The sequence below is a fragment of the Atractosteus spatula genome, chromosome 23 (assembly GCF_055471065.1).
Source record: "Atractosteus spatula isolate fAtrSpa1 chromosome 23, fAtrSpa1.hap1, whole genome shotgun sequence".
Classification (NCBI taxonomy): domain Eukaryota; kingdom Metazoa; phylum Chordata; class Actinopteri; order Semionotiformes; family Lepisosteidae; genus Atractosteus; species Atractosteus spatula.
In genome coordinates this window covers 13,580,048-13,600,800 of record NC_142728.1, presented here as the reverse complement: position 1 = coordinate 13,600,800, position 20,753 = coordinate 13,580,048, and the positions used below count along the sequence as shown (strand labels likewise).

The 20,753-nt window shown below is 40.6% G+C and overlaps 1 protein-coding gene across 5 annotated transcripts in view; it reads right to left on the bottom strand.

The window, feature by feature from the left end:
• The window catches only part of rabgap1 (RAB GTPase activating protein 1), a 144,926-nt gene that overhangs the window by 12,546 nt on the left and 111,627 nt on the right, over window positions 1-20,753 (bottom strand). For all 5 annotated transcript variants that reach the window (XM_088940512.1, XM_088940515.1, XM_088940514.1 and 2 more), the window contains 4 exons: window positions 18,776-18,901; window positions 12,602-12,745; window positions 10,419-10,460; window positions 9,821-9,949 (listed from right to left, as the gene is read on the bottom strand). In XM_088940512.1, coding sequence (XP_088796638.1) covers window positions 9,821-9,949; window positions 10,419-10,460; window positions 12,602-12,745; window positions 18,776-18,901 — 441 coding nt within the window. The remainder of the gene's footprint in view (window positions 1-9,820; window positions 9,950-10,418; window positions 10,461-12,601; window positions 12,746-18,775; window positions 18,902-20,753) is intronic.

The window sequence follows — 20,753 nt, the reverse complement described above, 5'->3', positions numbered from 1 at the left end:
GCTATGGTGTTTTCATATTTAGGGGTGAGAAAGAATCAGCACTGATGAGTGCGTTTGAAACCACAATAGAAGTAAAATGTGCACAGTAACTTGCAAAACCTCCAATTTACATCACAAAACATACAAACTTGCCAGATGTGTACAGGGCCATATTCTGTGCTTCAGAATGAGGCAACAAAACATCCAGTGACGTGCTGCGACCCTATTACACTGTAAACAAGCAGGCTTGTGAATACATCTCTTTTAATCCAATAATCCTCTCATCTTTGAGACTGTTTTGCCGATAAATTGAACTTACTTGTTAACCCTGCATGTTGGAACCTTTCTGCAGTGAAATGCCTGCTGCACAACCTGTACTTATTCGCTCGTCCATCGCATTACATCAGTCATTACAGTGACTAGTGAGCAGGAAGGGCCGCATCACTTTGCAATTCATGGGAACTCAGATGCTAATTTGCAACAACATGGCAACTTACAGTACTTTCACAAAGTTCACAATTTTGTGCTTAATTCGAAATTTGTCAATGGATTTGTTTGGGTACCGGGATTTAATAACTGGTGTGAGAAATTGGGACTGCAGCTCCCCCTTAAGGGAAATGAACCTTTCACATACTATGGCAGCTGAGAATTAAATCTAAAATGTCTTTGTGTCTGCTAGCACGGTGGAACAAATTCACTACAGATTGCAATGTTGCGGTGGACACTGTGGAGGCCACTTCAGACAGCAGCGACCTAGTTTAAAAGTCACTTTTCCTTTTTCTAAGTTCCTCGCCCCAGTTACACGCGAGGGCCTTGCAAAGAACCAGCCAAGGAGGAGTGTGGATTAGTGGAGCAGAATGCTTCACAGCTGAGATGATTTGGAAAGGCTCTCATGGCTCATCACAGCTATTCCAAGCTTCCTCCTGGGTCAAAAGCCTGTGTGCTGATGATACACAATTCAAATATAAAAGGTCTGACCATGTTTCCCCTGTTTATCTTTCCACATTGCATTATTCCTGTCTGGATGCTAATTAAAACCAGAGCTTATATTCTTAACGGAACAAACTTTCTAAATAAAAAGGTTGCGAAAAGCAATCATGCCTGCAATAGAAGAATGCTTTGCTTAATGAAGGGAATAAATTTAGCTCTAAAAAAAAAATCAGCATCTTACTAATCTTATCAAAATACCAAGGCTTTCTTCTTCTAGGTTGAACTGGCACAGACTGATACACATTGTCTGAAGTACAAAGCAAACAAGATCTGACCTGCTAATTCTATCAGTTGAAATAGATTTGACATGCCATTCGCTGGCAAATATTTATTTTTAATAACTGATCCCATTTTCTTTTATTAAAATCTCAATAGCCAACAATCACAGCTTCTGCTCTTGAACGACATCCATAAATCATGCAAATATAAAAAGGATAAGTGAAAATGAAACGGTCTAAATGAAACTAGAATGCAATAACCACCCAACACCTGAGGTTTATTTTCAGTTTAGTTTCAAAGTAACTGACACAAAACTGTAACAGACTTTTAGGTTTCAAGACCAGGTGAGTTCGTTTTAAGTTTAAATTAATGGTCTCGTCATGCCAAACAGTTATTCAATGTTCTCTGATTTGATTATCCAGGAAAAGCTGAAATGCTGCTCTGAATAATAAAGCATTCAATATGAGTCTGTGAACAATTTCAAAGCCATGTGTGCTAACAGCTATAGGAGGGTTTGCTCACTCTGATCACAGGACTGTAACCTCTCACTCATTCCTACCTCAACATCACACCAGGACTCTCACAGTTCTCTCCAGTTCTCAGCATGCTTTCTGACAACAATTAACTAGCCTATCCTTCCGCAAGGGCAAAATTAAATTCCTATCACACCTCTAACAGGGTACTAAGTTTTTTTTTAAACTAATGTCAAACAATGTGCTGCTAACTTGTAAAACTGAAGATTGTTTTTTAAATAAAGTAATAAAACAAACTCTTTTTTGGAACAAATACAATTCTCCAAGCAAACGGAACTTAAAGTGACAGAAACTCACCCTGCAACTCAAACCGATAGCCCCACTGAAGCTCAGCAGGTGTGAGCCTGGTCAGTACCTGGATGGGAGACCTCCTGGGAAAAACTAAGGTTGCTGCTGGAAGAGGTGTTAGTGGGGCCAGCAGGGGGCGCTCACCCTGCAGTCTACGTGGGTCCTAATGCCCCAGGTATAGTGGTATTATTAGTATACTGTAAAAAGGTGCCGTCCTTCAGATGAGACGTAAAACCAAGGTCCTGACTCTCTGTGGTCACTAAAAATCCCAGGGCATTTCTCGAAAAGAATAGGCGTGTCATGGCTAAGTTTCCCATTGGCCCTTACCCATCATGGCCTCCTAATAATAATCCCCATCTCTGAACGGGCTCCATCACCCTGCTTTCCTCCCCACTGAGAGCTGGTGTGTGGGGAGTGTACTGACGCACTCTGATTGCTGTCGCATCATCCAGGTGGGGCTACACACTGGTGGTGGTGGAGGGGATGCCCATTATCTGTAAAGCGCTTTGAGTGGAGTGTCCAGAAAGTGTAAGCAATTATTATTATTATTAAAGTGTCTAGATTTAATGGCTCAAATGCAAAAACTATTAACAGCTCAGAAATACATCAACATACTTAATGCCAGTAAACCCAGATGCCGACTCAAATAACAAACCTGTTAGTGGCCAACCAGCTTTTAAAAAATGTATTCAGGGAATCTGTTCAGGGAAAAACAAGGACTTATATGCTGTGCATCTTTTATACTACAGGTTAATGAAAGTAAAGGCTCAGAGCCTTTACTACAGTGTCCCACTGTAGTTCAAGCTCGAAAACCTTCACCCATGTACATTCATAAACCTAGTGCGGAACTTCTCAGTCTCTGCTGGGAGTACCGAATGGGTGGAGGGGAGCAGAGTTTCCTGACGTCTTTTATGTCTCAGAACAAAGAACGCAGCAGCTGCTCCACTGTTTCCTGAAATGACATTTTAGCATTTTGCTGCTTTGCAGATCCTTCCTGTGAAAACACATTTTCGAACTAAACTGTGAAACTCGCCCTGCTGGAGAACCCACTGCTGGGCCGAATCCGAGTTTCAACATGGAGCACAGGAAAAAAAACGTATTTTTATCACACGGAGAACTGGAAGCGTGTGAAATCATTTTCTTTGTGCTACAATGTGTTTAGCACTTACTAAGGATGTTCTGGGCATGTACAGGCAAACGTACTAAAAGACAAAGTCTGACGTTCTGTGCTTCAGGAAGCTGATTACATAGTACTTGAAGTATGTTTTTGCCTCAAAAGCATGGTTAAGTGGTTGCAAAATTATAGACTTCCCTCCATAACACTGTCATTCAGAAAGCTAAGGTCTGTAATTGGAATGAATTAAGAAATTCAAAAGGACCTTACTTGTACACTCAATAACTCTGAGATTGGCCCTCACTATTTCAATCCATTTGTGGTACTGAAGCTGAAGTGTGCCTTTGAGACCAGTGGCTAATTTACAACAAGGTTCTGGCACAAAGACACAAACAGGTTAAGCACCACAGGAAAACAAAATCAGCAGCACCTCAGTCATGTGCAGAGTATAAACACGTTCCTGTATATACAACACCCTTAGACGAAAATAAAGGATATGCTTTGATGTAAGAATTAATCGTGAATACTTTCTACCTATTGCCAGCAGCTATATCACCCTGCTTCCTAATAATCCCCATCTATGAATTGACTTCATTGCTCTGCTCTCCTCCCCACTGAGAGCTGGTGTGTGGGGAGCGAACTGGCGCATCATCCAGGTGGGGCTGCACACTGGTGGCAGGAGTGGGATCCCCACTACCTGTGAAGAGCTTTGAGTGGAGTGTCCAGAAAAGCGCTATACAAGCATAAGGAATTATTAATGCCATCTGCAACTGTGACATGAAGGCACACCACAATACACCCTAATTCACATTTTAACAGTCAATTACTTAAATTCAGGTTTCAGGGTTTCTATAATCCCACCTCCAGAGAAACCGATTAATGCATACATATGTTCAAGTTTGATCTGGGATTCCCAACCCAATTCTTGGGGGATCCCCACACCTACTTTTTTTTCCAAGTCTGGATCTTTTTTCTTAATTGAATCTTCAATTGAAATGCCATGTGGCTTGATAAGAGCCTTTGCAAGTTTATCTACTCAAACGCAGGGGATTTTAAGTTCCTTCTGAAATACAACAGTTAAAATGCAACTTTCAACCATTTTTGAGAACAATTGAGGTGTTCCAATAATACGAGTGGTAGGAGACTGAAGGGTCCCATGATGAGGCTTGAAAAGCAAAAACCAGCAGGTGTGAGGCTCTTCAAGACTAGATCTGGTGACCCCAGAGTTAGGAGGACATTTAGAATTTAAGATACAAGTTAACCCTTCATTAAACGGGGTACTTTTGAAAAAAAAAAAATCCCTGCTAAACCACAACCTCCGATCAATCAGACCAAAACATTAGAATAACCATAAACACATTCTTGGTTTTTGGTTTTGACCAGCAGTGACTGGTCAACATGCTGATGATCCCATGTTGCCTGGCTTTTTAGCACGCAGGTAACCCTTCAATAAAAAGAGAAACCTTCCCAATGTTTTTGGTGGAATTCTTATTCCTGCCCAGTGGTTCAGCCAACAGACAGTGGCGTTTCTGTGTGGGAGACACACCAAGCGGTGTGGTTTACAGTCAGTGGCATTTCTTTGTCATGTACCAAGAGTCGGGTTCGACAGTCCCACTGCCATCCGAGCTAAACAGAAAAGTCACACACAGAAAAGACCGTGCTCTGACACTGTAAGGTGGCTGGGAGTTTACTGTTGCTGCTTATTATCCCCTGGACAATCAGAAAACCCTGTGCACTGTAATGAATTCTTAAACAAAAGCCTTGTCAGGACTATCTGAACCCAATACAGTTGTATAAAAAAGTAAATAAAAACATGAGTTGCAGGTAACTTGTGTTGTATTCACAGTGATTCAGGAATATTTACACCTGAAAAGCTGTACAGGCACTTACCTGACCTCTTGAAGGTTTTAGATGAAGAATAAAAAAATTGTAATTTATTTATATCATATACAGAATATATGTGCCACTAGCAATTGAGCCCCACTGGACAGTGTAATGGAAAGTTTCAACAAGTAAAGGCGCTGTATAAGTAAAGAATTGATGCTGTGAAAAGTTCATGGTTATGTAATCCTGCTTTTCTTTGCGGACATTCCTGGTTTTCCTAACTGCAAAATGAGCTACTGATGGTTTGGAAAAGCCACCTGATATATTCCCACTGACAAAGACAATGAAGTCAAATGTCAATGTCAAATGTTGTAATCGCATTTCAGATAAGCTCTGGGATGAAGGAGAAGAGTTACTATAGTATCTGAAGAGCCCCAGTGAATGCAATCTGCCCTCAGCATCAGATCAAATTTGCACTATCATACTTTGTTAATCCCATATGATTTAGATATTCAATCCAAGCAAAGTATTGCCAAAAGCCTGGATGAAGCCCCAGGATAAAGAAATCTGAAATTAAATGATTAACAATAGGGTGCTTGTCTTGCATCAGTAATGAAAAATGCTTTGTATGTATGCATTTTAGTTGAAACTTAATTTTTGAAAATGTAATAACTGTTGTACTTAGAAAATACATATATTTTCTTTAGTGCCAGATTCCCCATTGCATGCAGGAAAGAGATGGATTATACCGAGGACGGAGCCCAAACTACTGCTTCACTGCACTGCAACAAGATGTTAGTACAACCTTAAAATATCACAAAGAAATGTTCTTTTTGTTGACATTTACAGATACGGGAAACGAACCTTAATGAACACAAAACTGACAGTTTGCACGCAAGAGGGGGCCACTGGTTCCATCCAGCTCAGAAGATTTTTAGTAGCTTATTGATTTGAAGATCTCATCCACCTAATTCTCGAAAGAGGTCAGTGTATAAATTTCACCAATATGCCTGGGTAGTTTGTTCCATTCTCCCGCAGCCCTTTGTGTAAAACCGTACTTGGTTCTGAAACAAACAGGGCTGGAATAATCCCGTTATAAAAGAGAACTGATACCGATACTTTTTATGTTTAATTAGTACAAACAAATTTTCCTTGGCGCCGTGTAACCTGGCACATGTTTAAAGGCTATCAGGCATGAATTTTCTGCTCTTACCAAGCCATCTGCCGGTTTGGCAAGTCAGAAGAGCTTTCACATAAAAGGAATTAGCTTCATAATGTCACATCTCACACACCCTGGTGACCTGAAAAGCACTCCTTAGCTCTTAAGCAGTCTAATCCCTCCCTATATGTGGCTCCCAGGTCAACACAGGGCCCAATGACATGTTAGCAGCAGGTCCAGGGAGGGCCCTTGGAGAGCCAGAGACGAGAGTCATGTGACACCAGATTCCCACACTGCACTGCCGAACACTCCTAACAGAAACCTCCAGTGCCTTGCCCTGCCCATCACATCAAACAAGCTATTATCAATTCAAATCTCAATCAATCAATGCAAAAAGGTCAAGCAAGAAACAGGCTTTTCCACCTTTCCAGGGTTTATCAGGTGTCTCTGACAGAAGCTATACAAGGGACTTTAAGCAGCTTTAAAGTCCCTGCTAATTAGAACACTCCCTGAGTTTGGCATCCCCTTGGCCTGGGTGGAGTTTAGTCAAAAGGTTTACGCTGAGTTACATACAGCTCGCATGCTCCTGACCTGCGCCTGAGGAGGCTTTCTGGGTGACAAAGTGCTTGAGAATAGGAACCAGTTTAACACAACACCCAGTTTCAAAACAGGGAACGTCTGCTCCGATTGCTGCCTAGAGCGTGCTTCGTCTTCCGGTGTCTTCCTCTGTGTACTTCAGAACTGACAATCCATAATAATGTAGCTACACACAAAATTAAGACACGATTTCTCACTAAAGAGAATACTACATGCATATTAAGATACCGTTTATTCCCAGCCTCCTCCACTTTTATTCACAGTGTTTTATCTTACTCAAAATGAATACAGCAGGAACAGGCACTTTTGAGAAAGTGGACATATTAAAAAATATACTGCCTGACCTAAAGTCTGTCTACTGTTTGTGCATCGAGTCCTCCCACTTAATTCACAAATGAATCTCATGTTAGAATACATGATTAAAAAAAAAAACTTTCCGTTTTCCCATGACATGAACTTGTATCCAACTACACGACGTTGTATCACACTACGTCAGAAAAGAGGGAACTAAGTAAAATGCAACAATCTGGGATTACCGCTGACAAGTGATCTGAAAAGGTTTGCTTTAACTTTAGGCATCGTACTGCACGGATTTGTGGATTCAGACCTATCTGAAGAAAGATCCCGAGTTGATTTGCAAGCGATGAAAGGCTATTTTCAGTTTTGGGTTGCTGCTCTGAGGGCACTCTGGTCTCCAGATGGAATCTCACGATCCCATCGCGAGCCTTTGGATTCTAAGCAGGACAATGCTGCTCTGGAGCCCTGATCTTTTGGCTTGCAGGGACTGCTGAAATCGGAACAACGTCTTCCCCACCGAAAACGTCTCTTTGTCATGGCAACTCAGAATGTACTTCGACTTCATAAGACACATCCATTTTGTTTAGCTGGAAAAGAGACCAAAAAGGACTTGGTCTGTGCGACTTTTAAATAATTGGACATCCCTTTGTCATGGATGGGGCCGTTGTTTCGACTGTAATATTATTATGCCAGTGGAGAATCAGTGACTATAAACATGAGAAAATTCTCAAAGTGACCAATGTATCCAACCTTTGTCTTCCATTTGAAAGATGTTAAAGTTAATGAATGTTAAAGGAAGTAGCAGCCCCTTCCCCCCCTTACTGCCGACTTCAAAAGACACAAAGGCTTATTTTAGGAGCTTGTTGTAATGGAAAGTGTCACTGAACCTAGAACTGTTTCTTTTTTTTTTCCTGCTGTGCCTCACTAAAGCTCTATAGTTCTTTGTGCGATCAAGGGGAAAAATAAGAAATATTTTACCCTGAACATTCAAACTCAGCTAGGCTTATTTCCAAAGCCGCCGCCAAGACTGGAACAGTCAAGCGTGATAAGAGCAAGAATTCATTCAGCGTGCAGGACAGATTTTCAGATCTTCCGGAGGGAGAAGGAGAGCGCGCTGCCCAACTACTGAAGGAGAGTCAGAGAGCTGCCCAGAGTGAAACATGGGGTTATAAGCTTTGTGGAACGACAGTAAAAACACAACACAAGAAAGCCAGTGAGATTCCAGAGAAAGTGCTAATCCTCTCATGTATAACCCTTGTTACAAATTCAGGCTATTGGTTCTTCTGATCTGCCCTTGGGAGTCAGCTTCACACCCATGAATGCCAACAAGACACAGCAGAAGAGCTCACTTACAGTTGAGGAAACCGTAGCATAATCGCCGTCTCAGGTGAACCACGAGAAACTTCAGAAAAACAGACTGCAATAAATCACGCTAAAGGTAGCTGGAAATCCAAGCCCAAGAGAGGAAGTAGACGATCTTTTTTAATGTTTTTTTTTAAAACATTAACTTTGTGCAACATACTCAGATTTGAACTTTGTAAGTACTTATAGACTTTTGTCATAGAGCATTCCGATTACTTCTGTGAGTTCCACAATTACAGGATAGCAGGTTAAGGCAGCGTTGTGCCAAGTGACATTACTGATACAGCCTACCAGAAACCTGGCTGATGGAACACTGTCTCCCTCTAATGTTGCCTCACATAATTGCACTCATAATTGGGATATAAATTGAAAAATGAACTGGGATTGCATTATTTTAACCAGTCATGATGCAATTCGCTTTAATTTCCTTTTCCATTAGTCTGCCGAATAATGACTGCATCAATGCCAAACTCCAGTTCTTAGTCTCATGATCACTCAGGATTTAAATGCAGAGGCCATTTTTATAATGTTAAGTAAAAATACTGTTTTATGCTATTACTGTTTCCCTGCACTAGAGTCACAGGTGTACCTTCATGTCTGTATAACAGTCGAGACAATCTCTGATCTGAAGTTAAGGCCTCTGAGGTCTGTTTATGTCATGTTCACTTTTGCAAATCAATTTTGTTAAAATGTCTATCCAATTAATCCATGTGATAGTGATATCAGAGGACACATCCTCTGATATCACTATCACATGGATTAATTGGATAGACATTATCCAATACATTATCCACTGCTTCTGTCTTTAGAATGGCAATAAAATAAATCAGTCCCCTTCCCTCTACATTTACCAGTAATATTCTGAGTACCCAGAGATTAAAGCAACCTACTCTCCTCAGTTTTTAGTTACCTCTGACTTGAAAGACTATAATGACAAAGAAGACAGGACAAGAGCTGCACAGCTACCAGGAAACAATAAATTCACACTTCTGCTACCATAAAAGTTGTTCTGCTAAATCAGCTGAGCACACAGTCACAGGTGACTAAACTGTTCAATATGGAGAGTGATTACACTGTACAGCCCAGTGCTCAGGTATGGATCTGGCTTCGGACTGAAGCGAAACATCCAAAATATTGATTTAAATTTGTTTTCCTTAAACAAAGAGAACTGACAGATCTAAACTCTTTTTCCACCCTTCCTACCAAGTAATCTGTGCTAGATTTTTCATATTGTGACCTTGTTCTATTTGCATTAAAGCTGGGCAGGACTGCTACTTGAAAAGCACTTTAATTGGAGTCTTACCTACAGACTTAACTTCATGTAACTTACTTCCGAAACTGGACTGAATCTACTGCAATGGTTCAAGTACGTTTTTGCTGTTGCCTACTATAACAATGCCTCTGCCTCTGAAATGCTGTGAAGGGGCTTTGTAAAATTAAATTTAATTGGCTTATTACCTTCATGCTGCAGGCAAGTTCCATCAATTTCTTGGCATTCTCCTCAGATCGGTACCTTTTAGGCACTGGAACACGGAAGAACTTTAATGCCCCTTCGAAGTCTGTCGACAGCAGATCATCTTTTGAGGTCTAGAACAACATAACAGGCAGCAGGTTTTCCTGTTGTTCCAATTAAAAAAAAAAATCCCACATTGGAAAATCCCCCCCCCCACACCAAAAAGACAATGCTAGTGTTGTAAGGCCTCAGCAGTGCAACAGCCTAGATGCACTCAAAGAAGAAAGAAAAAAAAATGTATGTAGGCCTTGCATGGCCCTGACATCACTGCTAACTTTCTGATGGCATCTTTTCATTTGCTGTCTGGAGGCGATCATGACAAAGAAACCCCAGAAGCTGCTGTTTGACAGGCTAGTCACTGGCTTGTGCAAGGCCATTTGAAAGCTCCTGCTTTGCTTACAAATTAAATCTTGTGGGCGATGGGCACAATACCAACAAAACAGGCACTTCCCAGCTGCATGAACTGTTGCTCTCTTAAGAAGCTCTCTTCATTTGTATCTAATGAGCTGATTTATCCTTTCCACAGAAAAAAAAGGAACTTACTTTCAGTAAAGCCAGTGCAACGTTGAAGATAACACTGATCCCCTAAAAGAGAAAAGGAATGTTACACAATGAGTAAGTAATGGGTGACAGATAAGAGGCTGTTTAACAGCATTTTGATTTGCACGGTCTTGTGAGTAGATTACGGTCTAGCCAGGACCTGCAGGCCTATCGCACGTGACATGAAAAGGTTAAACGTGCTGTATGAAAATGACCTTATAAATCAGAGAAGCAGGAAAGAGGACCAACCAAGTGTCTTTCAGGCTTCTATAAATGCAGCTACTGCAACAGTAAGAGATGAAGAGTACAGTAGCATAATTCTGAAAAGACAGGAGGAAATTCCACTGAACAGATTTAAAAAGGAGAAAAACATCCAAGCTAAGTAAGTTAAATTGTAATTTAATATTAAATCCAACACAATGACCTGCTCACCAAGGGCAAATCTGAAACACAGTGCTTGGGATACCAATTTCAAGAAGGCTGACTAATAACGACTTGTCATTGTAATGAAGGCTTTTGGAAATTGCTACTGATATACCTGTTAAAAAGCTGGACACTGATCCACAGGCCTCTCTTTTACTAATTACCAATCTGTTAATTAGATTGATAATTAGAATGGATTTAGATATTTAGATCAGATAAGTAGATATTTAAAGTGATTCTGCCATTTCCTTTACATTTCTTCAACTGGTTGAAGAGCTCACAAGAATCTTTTGCTGTGGACCAAAAAAAAAGAGGGAGACTTCTTGGCAGTGAAGTTTGATTTAAAACCCAAACAAGCAGAAACAGCGCAAACACTGGGGGGTGGGGGTGGGGTCATTCGGCTCCTGGAAAAGCAAACCCGATCGTGCTTCAGTTACAGCGAGCAGAGGAGAGTGGACCGGTGCATTACAGCTGGTGCTTCGGTCGTCACGGAGTGAGGAAGGCATCGATTTATCAAAGTCACCCTGAATAAGGCACTTTTTCTGTCACCAGAGGATAGAGCCGGCAGAGACGTAACCTCTACACGGGACAAAAGGGTTCTGGGAGGACAACCTAATGAGCTAACAAACAGCCGATTCCTCACAGCAAATTGTGTAGCTAAGGCAAACATATTCTTTTGAATTTCCACACTTCATGCTCTTCTCATTGAACCATGAAAAGTACTTTCATTAAACCGATTACACTAATCCCAAGTAAAATAAGTTAAAAATGATTTCCCTCTTAATTGAAAGCAGTTCAACTGATTCTCTATCCAATTTCCTCTCTTAAAAAAATGCACTGTTATGAACAAAGCATTTGCTGTCTAACGATGAAAAACCTGCTTTAGCTGAAAGGACTAGTTATAACGGCCTTTATATGTAGACTTTTCTGATTGAACAGTGCCCCCGTGTGGTCAATGGCAGGACTGAACTATTTTTTCCTTCGAAATAAGGTTAGTTTCCTAGTCACCTTCAAATATAGCTGGTACATACTGAGCCAAGAAAAAGCCATGGGCACCACCCTTAGACAAAGACAATCTCAAAACTGGTTTGAAAACTACCAGCTCTGTTTGGCCTGTATAGTCATGCCTCAGCCTGCATTTTGAACTTGCCTTTTCTATTTAATATTTTGATAAGAGCACTTTATTGGCCATATACAATTTCCTGTATTAGGAATTCATCTTTTTGCGTACCCCAACTTGCTCTCCATGAGACACACAGGCAGGGAGAGAGAAGCTTGGGGTCAGAGCGCAGGGTCAGCCATTTATACAGCACCCCTGGAGCAGCTGGGGTTAAGGGCCTTGCTCAGGGGCCCAACAGAGTAGGATTCCTCTTCCAGCCACAGGCGCAGATCCTGAGCCACAGAGCCACTGCACCGCCCTGGTCTGTAGCTTCCTCCTTCTTCCATTACAAATTTAGTGAAAAACTTAAAAGGCTGAATGTAATTCACAGAATTCCTGCAAGTCCCATCAGAAACGCTGTTGCAGAACAACAATCAAGTCTTGTCGTGTTAAATCCCAAGAGCGTTCCTCTCACTGGACTTAAATAAACTGCTCCATTACGACAAGCTGAGACAAATGTTTTCTCCCCGTCCTCTTTCCCAATATTCATTCAGACAGCCGCAGATGGCACTTTGGTTATTAAAAAACCGCTAAACAAGGCTTCGAAGGCCGACATTCTCGTCATCGCCTCTGAAATTATTCTTTTAGGGGCACCCCAACGTACCTCACAGAGCAGCAGGTCGATGATGTGGAAAACCATGTAGAGGGGGAATTTCGCTGTGAAGAGGGTGAGGAACCACTGGGAGGCGTACATGTGCGCTTCGAGGCTGATGTTCAGGAAGTGGCTGTACAGGTCTGGAATGTATTCCTGAGCAGAAAAACACACACACAAGCAAGACAAGAGTCAGTGGCGGCTCGCCTTGGTCTCTGGAACTGGTTTGGCAGCTTGGCGAGAATACACTAAACTGGCTCAGAAAGTACAACACGAGCACCCCCACAGACACCACAGCCTCACTGCCCCGTTAACCGCAAAGACGAGAGGTGTCACACTGAAGGTTCGGAACATGGCGCGGAGGGAGTGTGCAGTTACCAAACACACAGACACAGGGGCTAGTTAAAGGACACAGACAGTTTGCAGTGTTGTGATCTCCTCTCCTCACTGGATGCAGTTAGATACCTGTGGGTATGTACTATATCCCCTGAACCTGACACGTCAGTGCATCGACACACAAGCTGGGGTCTGATCTTCATGAGATCATAAGCAAGGTAATATAGATGAGATAGCAATGATGGGAAAAGGCCATCGGCTCTCATCACCTTCCTGAACACCAAGTGATTCTATCACAGCAGCGGAACTGGACTTGGAAGCTCCCAGTGTCTCCGTCTTCACACCGGGGCATGGATTATTCTGTGTAAAAAAAAAAAGCGCTCTTCTCTTATTCACACCAATTGATCAAATTTCCATTTCTGCCCCTCTGTTCCGCTCGCCTGTTCAAGCGTGAGATCACTGACAGGACCAGCCGTATCGACTCCCCTTAAAATGTTATCGAGAAAGATACTAGTTTTAGGGAAAACAAAGAGTGACAATTAAAAACTTTTCTTCTGTGTGCGATTTATGTTAAGGGGGAAATACAGTAGATGAATCCCAATTGGAGCATTTATGAGCCTGAGGCTCCTGTCTGACTGGAGCCACCGGTTTCTTTGGAAAATAAAGTAATTGAACATTCATTACTTGTATTTCAATAAAGAAGCCGCAGAAAGATTACTTGTATTTATTATACTTATTGCTAGCATTGCCACATCAACAAGGATAATGAAATGTTGTGTGACACACTGGGCAGTCCCATGCTTTAACCCTAACAGCCAGGAATTAGCCATTTTGGGGTGCTGGAGTGTTTACTGTCCCCTCTGGGGATGCCATTAACTGGATATTCCTGTGGGGATCAAAAGCCTCATGATTTGATTATCGTATCTGGTCCAGAGCCAACTCTTAAGCAAACATGAAGCCAAGAGAGAGGTTCAGTTGTGGTGAGGAAAAGACCATTCAATTCAACTTTGTCATTGTACTTACACGGGTGCATAGTATAGTGAAAAGTGGTTCTCATTAGTCTCTCAGGTGCAGTATATATATAGAACAGCAGACAAGACAATAGACAGAAATACAATAACAATATCAGTGTAAACAACAGTATGGTGCCACTGCAAAATTGTCAAAAACTGTGCAAATTCACAGAGAAAAGTATACAAACAGGACAAAAACAATGCAAAAGTAATACGGCGAACAGTACAAACAATACGGCGATTATTAAATAGTACAACTAGTACAGTTTTAAGTACAATTTCGGCCTACATTCAGTTGTCGTGCATGTATTGGTGTTGGGGTACAGTCATTGTGGGTACAGGAAGAAGTGAGGAGAGATCATAGTATGATGGGAGGGAGTGGGGCCGTCACCAGCTTGACGGCTCTGGGGAAGAAGCTATTTTGGAGGCTTGTTGTGTGCGACCATAGCGTCCGGAACCTTCTACCAGATGGTATGGGGACAAACAAGTTATGACTGGGGTGAGTGGGGTCAGTGTATACTGTGTGTAATATAGTTTTCATCGCTCTGTTCCCATGTCAGATGGCCACAGAGAGCCAGAGTTGCTTCCCTTCTTGGCTCCTGCTCTCTGAGCTCGAGAAGTGTTGCACAGTGGAACATGTCGCCAGCAAGAGAAGGCACGAGCCGGACTTCGAATTTTTCAGCCCACACATGCAATCAAGCGCGCGGGTTAATGACTGACTGCCGACTGCACACTGGCAGCCACGGTCTTGATAGGTCAGAGCAATTAAGGTTATTAAAGGGGCCGAGTCAGCTGAATGAAATGATTGCTAGAGAAACAGAAAGAGCAAGCTTGGACAATTGTCTGTTGTAGAAACTGGGGAAAAAAGTCACCGTGTTGAGGCGAGACACATCAAAACAGGGCCCTTTTCAAAACCGTCAGAGGTGACAACTTAAATTTCAGCATTAACACCAATTCATTGAAAGGGAAAATTTGAAATTGAAACAAATTTAAAAAAGCATCTTAAAAAAAACAGCCTTTTAAATAAAAAATACTACTTAAAAACATCCCCCTTTTCCTGTATATTTGCAGTCAATGATGCCATGAAATTCTTCATGGAAAAGGTCAATTTTAATCTGAAGTTTACTTCTTTTAACAACAACAGCGTATCAGAGCCTTTACTGATACCAAGCTGAACATTCTGCTTTTACCATCCCGATGAAGTGAAACTTACTGCACACAATTATTTTTCCATGACATGAATAGAATACACACCCACAGCATTTTTTTAATAGTTTCTGATCGTTTTTTCAGGGATGCACAAGACAATATGATTTCCATTTTTGCCACAACACGTGGTAGTCGAAGATCCAGGCTTCTGTGCATGCCAGTCAACATACAACACGCAAATAAATGTGAACTTATGTAGCCTGGATCCACCCAGCTTCCAACCCGCTCTGTCGTCTACAGTTGAATTTGCAAGTTGTTACTAGAAAGGCACTCTGGTGTTCACACCTCCAGTGTCCACCTACGATTCTCCTGAAATAGGCTAATCATACCCTCCAACTCCAGAACACTGCCACTGCTTAAGCACATGATGAATTAGTCAATGACATTTAATAATGATGGGAAGCCATAAGCACTTTTCAGGGGGGAAAAAAAAACTGCAAATATAGAACATGTACATTCATTTATTTACTCTGGGATCAGACATCCCCTGTTGCTCGAGCTATCACCCACTAGAAGAGATCCTTGTTGGTAATCGCTTTTGCCACCTAAAATTGTGTACACAAGTTCATGCTGTATTTAATGATGTACGCTGCTTTCAATTCTAAATATACAGAAACGTGATTATATGCTGCAATTTAAGCTTAATAGCTGTAAGCTCTTAAACCCACCTAATTTAAAGGAGATTTTTCTAGCTCAAAAGAAGACTGAAATGCTTCTGTATGTAGATTCATAGTGTGGCAGCTCACTGTTTCTCTAGCTTAATGATGGAAATGTCCCCACAGAAATCACATTACAGTATCTCCAGACTGTACGGCCAACCGACTGGTAGGTGACTTTATTAATTTAATGGTTAATTTTGTAAAGTACATGGATTAATAATGAACAATTTCTCATCCAGATTCAGACTGGATTATAAAAATCCCTAGGCACCAAATACTGAAATATGTTTTTTCTAAAATGTCCAGCCATTCTCTCTGAAGACCAAACCTAAAATCACAAATGATTTGTGAATTAAGCAGCTTAGAGATCCAAGTAGACATCATAGAAAGTCCCCAACTTAGATCAAAAGAAAATATTTTTTGATTGAACATTTGCAAGCAACTGTTGTTAATTGGCAACGTCTGCTTGTTTATTGCAAATGCCTGTGTTATTAGGACTCATTGGCTAATGACATTCGAAGCAGGCAGAGTCCAGGTTAACCCGTCATCATAAAAACATACAGTGGTCATATCCATGATGTCAGTAAATTATTCATTTGTCAAGACAGTCACGCTTAGTACCATAATGAAAATATTTAAAGCCTTGCAATTCTACATCGCTACAAAACTAGAACTTTTTTTTGAACATTTATTCAATTCAAATGAAACCCAAATTTAACATCCCCATAAAAGCTAGAACTTCTAGGCTGAAATATGCTATCAGAAAGCCTAATTTGTTTTTTAAATTATTTAACATTAAGTAATTAAAAGAAGAAAGGCTGTGAGCATAAGGTTTCATCAGCTAAGAAAGCTCCTCTAGCAAGCCCTTTTGCAAAGACAATTTCTAATAGTTTATGATTTTGCCCTAAAATAATTTAGGAAAGCACACAGAAAATGTATGTAGACAAAAAGCCATCCTCACCTCAACCAGATATTTTTTTAGAACTGTCCTTTTCTTACCCACTTTGTTAAAAAAATGAACCTGCTCTTTCCATGCTGCAGTTTCACTGTAAACCATAACAATTAAAACTTCTAGCGTTAAATAAAAGACATATGTTTGTGTTTTTTGTGTTCTGAGCTGGGCCAGTTTCAGATTTCATTTTTTTTTCCGGATCTCCAAATTTTTTTTCTGGATCAATTTTTTTTTTAACATTAAGCCCTATGCATCGGCTGTGTAGTTAAAAAGATTATACCGCACAAACTCGGAACAGTTTAAAAAACAGGTGAAAATGGCCTGGGCTTTAAAAAGGACTGAAACATCCACAAGTTTGGGCGGGACGTCAGCTGGTCTTTGAAATCAGAAATATTAGGACATCGTGTACTGTCATCCATCTGCAGTCCCCGGTATGCATGCTGGTTATAAATGAAGTCTCGCTCTTATTATTAATTCATTTGCCAGACGCCAGAGGAACCGGCCACAATAGGAATAGGCAAATGGGTGAAAAACCACACCAGGAGTTTTAAATTGGTCGCTGGCAAAACATCCACAGAGTAAAAGGCCAGTCCACTCCTGATCTTTACAAAACACTGCAAATGTAATCCTGTGAGCTCTCGTCAGGTCAATCCGACACCGCAAAACCACTCTTGGCATCATATTAGGGATCATATCCTTTAATGGCAGCATTTCCCAAAAAAAGAAGCCTTCTTGTAATTAATAGTATTGAACAAAGGGGGATATAATACAATGCAATTCTAAGATGCTACCAAAAAGGGGGGATCTTCATGCTTACATCATTAATAAAACATATTTACAAATTAGCAAGGGTATCAGGTGCAGATTTGTAATGCAGCTGGATTCTAATTTCCACAATGTCACTGTGAGTATCATGTGTTCTCCTTGAATTTCCCCAGCAACTAACAAGCACAGTCCAAGTGTATATTCTGGGTGATCTAATCCACCTGCTATAATGAGGCCTAATGCACATATTTGTCCTGTAATGAGGGATTTCAGTGTGTCTGATTACAGACTGATATGGCTCAACGTAGTGCCTGCTCTGTGTGCATTTTATTTTCGGCACAGCTTGAGGGGGCACAGAGAAAAGGGAGGCAGAGAATAGAAACTGATAAAGAAGTTGGAGTGAAAATGCGTAAATCCCAGGGGTTTCAAGGGGCCTGGAAAATTTACAGTGACGAGCTCTTCCAGTAAACGTGTTTCCCTCAAAGGTTAATAAATTCCATCTTCTATTCAAACAAATGTCAGGATGTGCCTCAGCTCTCACAGATAATCGTTGCTTTCCGTCAGCTCAAACAGGCCATTTTTATATAGCAGGCACGGATGATCCCCAAATGTGGCTGGACTCTGTCATAATGTTGGGATCTGAGTAGCACTCCAGACAGCGTTAATAGGGTCTACTAGAAAAGATCAGTGACAGATATTTATTTGTGTTTCACGGCTATAAACATCGCTGCCTTGTGTAAATCACATGCTTTTCAGATGGGCCTCTGGGTGAACAGTCTCTAAAGTTTTATATCTGTGAAAAAGTTTAACTGCGGCTGCAGTGTCAAGTCTGCTGTTTAATTGTGACTGTTAATCGGGGACGCATTCTTTCCTGCTCAACACAAACAAGAAAGGATTGTGTGTATTTTAATAACACCCTACATTTTATTTGTAACAAGCAACAGTACTACTTTTACACCGATTTTCCAGATAATTCCAATGTATATTAAAAGCAAGCCTGCTGTGCTATTCTATAGAATGAACTCAAGAACTGCTGCAATATTTCATTTCTGAGAGGAAACCAGAACACACGACTCAAATTGAATGCAGGTAGCCAGACCGGAAACCGAATTTAAACATGTATATTAATATTTTCTTTCAGAGAACAATAGATGCACCTTTTGTATATTTCAGTCTGCTGTGTTAATGATTTGCATTCTGGTCAAAGTTATTGTGGTTTGGATTAAGATCCAAAACAAGCCCCTTCTATTACCTGCATGAGCCTCTCCAGTTGAAAGAATTTGCAGTGCAGATCTTCAAAGTTTTGTTTGAAAAGTTCCCTGAGTCCGTAGTCAAACATGATCTTGACCAAAACGCTAAAAGCCTGCTCTTCAGGCATCTGGAAGAAAGGGGAAAAAAACAAAACCGACAAAATTAAAAGGCTTTGCAATAAATTGGGGATTAAAAAATCAAAAAAGTTATTTTCGAAGAGCATTCATCTTAAAACAGCCGTTACATTTGTTTTCAGATAGGATGTGTACTATAGTAATGCTTAACGTGTGCCTAAAAATCATCTTCTTTGCAGTTAAGGCACTTATAACACAGTACAGGCTCTATTATTCCAAAAGAAGAGATATTTCAAACTTTAGGAGATCTTATGAGACATTGGTCTAATGTCTACACAAAGTTAAAGACATAGGCAGGGGTGAATGAACTGTCCTGAAATATGTAAATGCTGGTTTCACCAATGATGTCAGAAAACACAGAAATGGTTAAATATCCTGTATGTTGGTCTTTCAAGTCTTTACAATCTTGCCAAATGTCTAGAAGTATGGATTTTTCTATGCATTTTAAAAACGAAGTAGGTCTGAAAACTGTCATTTGAAAATTAATCATTTAGAGCTGTGATTTACAGATCTCAATTAGTACTAATCCCAGTCTTCTAAATTAACATTAACTAGTCCAAAAATCCAGCCAAAAATGGTCTACACAGGTGTCCAGTTGTGTGGTAAGTACATGAAAAACAGGAAAGAGCCACTAGGTGTCAGCGTTGCCCATTAAGAGTGGATTTCTACACTATGCTATTAACCGAGGGAACAGGATATTGTTCTTGGGATTTCAAAATCCACATGATTTCAAGTCATTTAATTGTACACTTGTTTTCTAGCTCTGTACATCTCATCAGCACTAAGCTTAAGATTTGCTCTTTACCTGTCATTAGTTGCTTTGGAAGAAATCTTCATAAATGTTCTTTTCAATATCTTAACATGAGGTCTACTATTGCAATTGCAATGCTCTCAGACTCTACAGATGTCCTGCAAAGGTTTTAAATCAACTGAAAGCATTGTGAACACCTATATTATATACATTTTTAATACTATACTTATTATATACTCTTTTTACCAGTCTTAATTTATGTGTAGGACAAAAACTAAATGATTTATGACCAGAGACATGTTTTATAAGCGTCTTTTAAAACCATATAACCTACACAAATAACTGTATACTTTTCTTTTGTCTAAGTGGGCTGCTTTATGAAATCTTACAAGTACGGATAAAATCAGTATCTGATTTGGTGGGGGCAATCTTTGAAAACTGTTCGGGAACATATGCTGCTGTTTCCACTGCAGAGAGCCGAGAGTAAGGAGTCAGTTTAATCCAAGGACGTGTGTAAGAAAGAACCTGTTTTTGAGACCAGTGGGTCTCAGTCCTGGTGGACCCAGCTGGCCACTTAATCACCAGTGCTAACTGCCGTCTGTAACTCGTCTGCTTGTGGATTTACACTTCTTTTTTTAATCAGGCCTTGGTTTCAAAAATAGTTTAAGGGCACTGTGTGTAAAAATCTCCGCACACAGACCTTTATGTAGCCTCTCTTGCTAACTTTCTTCCTGCAACGTGCCACTTAAAAAACGTCTCCCTTACTTCTGACTAAATTCTTCATTTTAAATGTATTTCGGTCCTAAGTGGAAATGTCTATCATTACAAATGTCATGATTTTCCTAAGGAAAAGAAGTTTTGAGAAAGGGAATTCTTGCCCAGAGCTGACTGCAAGACCCACCTTGGGAATGCGTAGTGAATACACGTCCTCGATTTTTTGTCTTAGGATACGTAGGGACAGTTTTGAAAGTTCCCGTAAGGTAGCTTGTGTATTGTTCTTTGGAAATATAGAGAGAACTCAAATTTTAAAGTGCAGTAAGGAATTCACAAACGCTGACGAGGTGAATGTGATTGATTAGTCACAAAAAGAACCA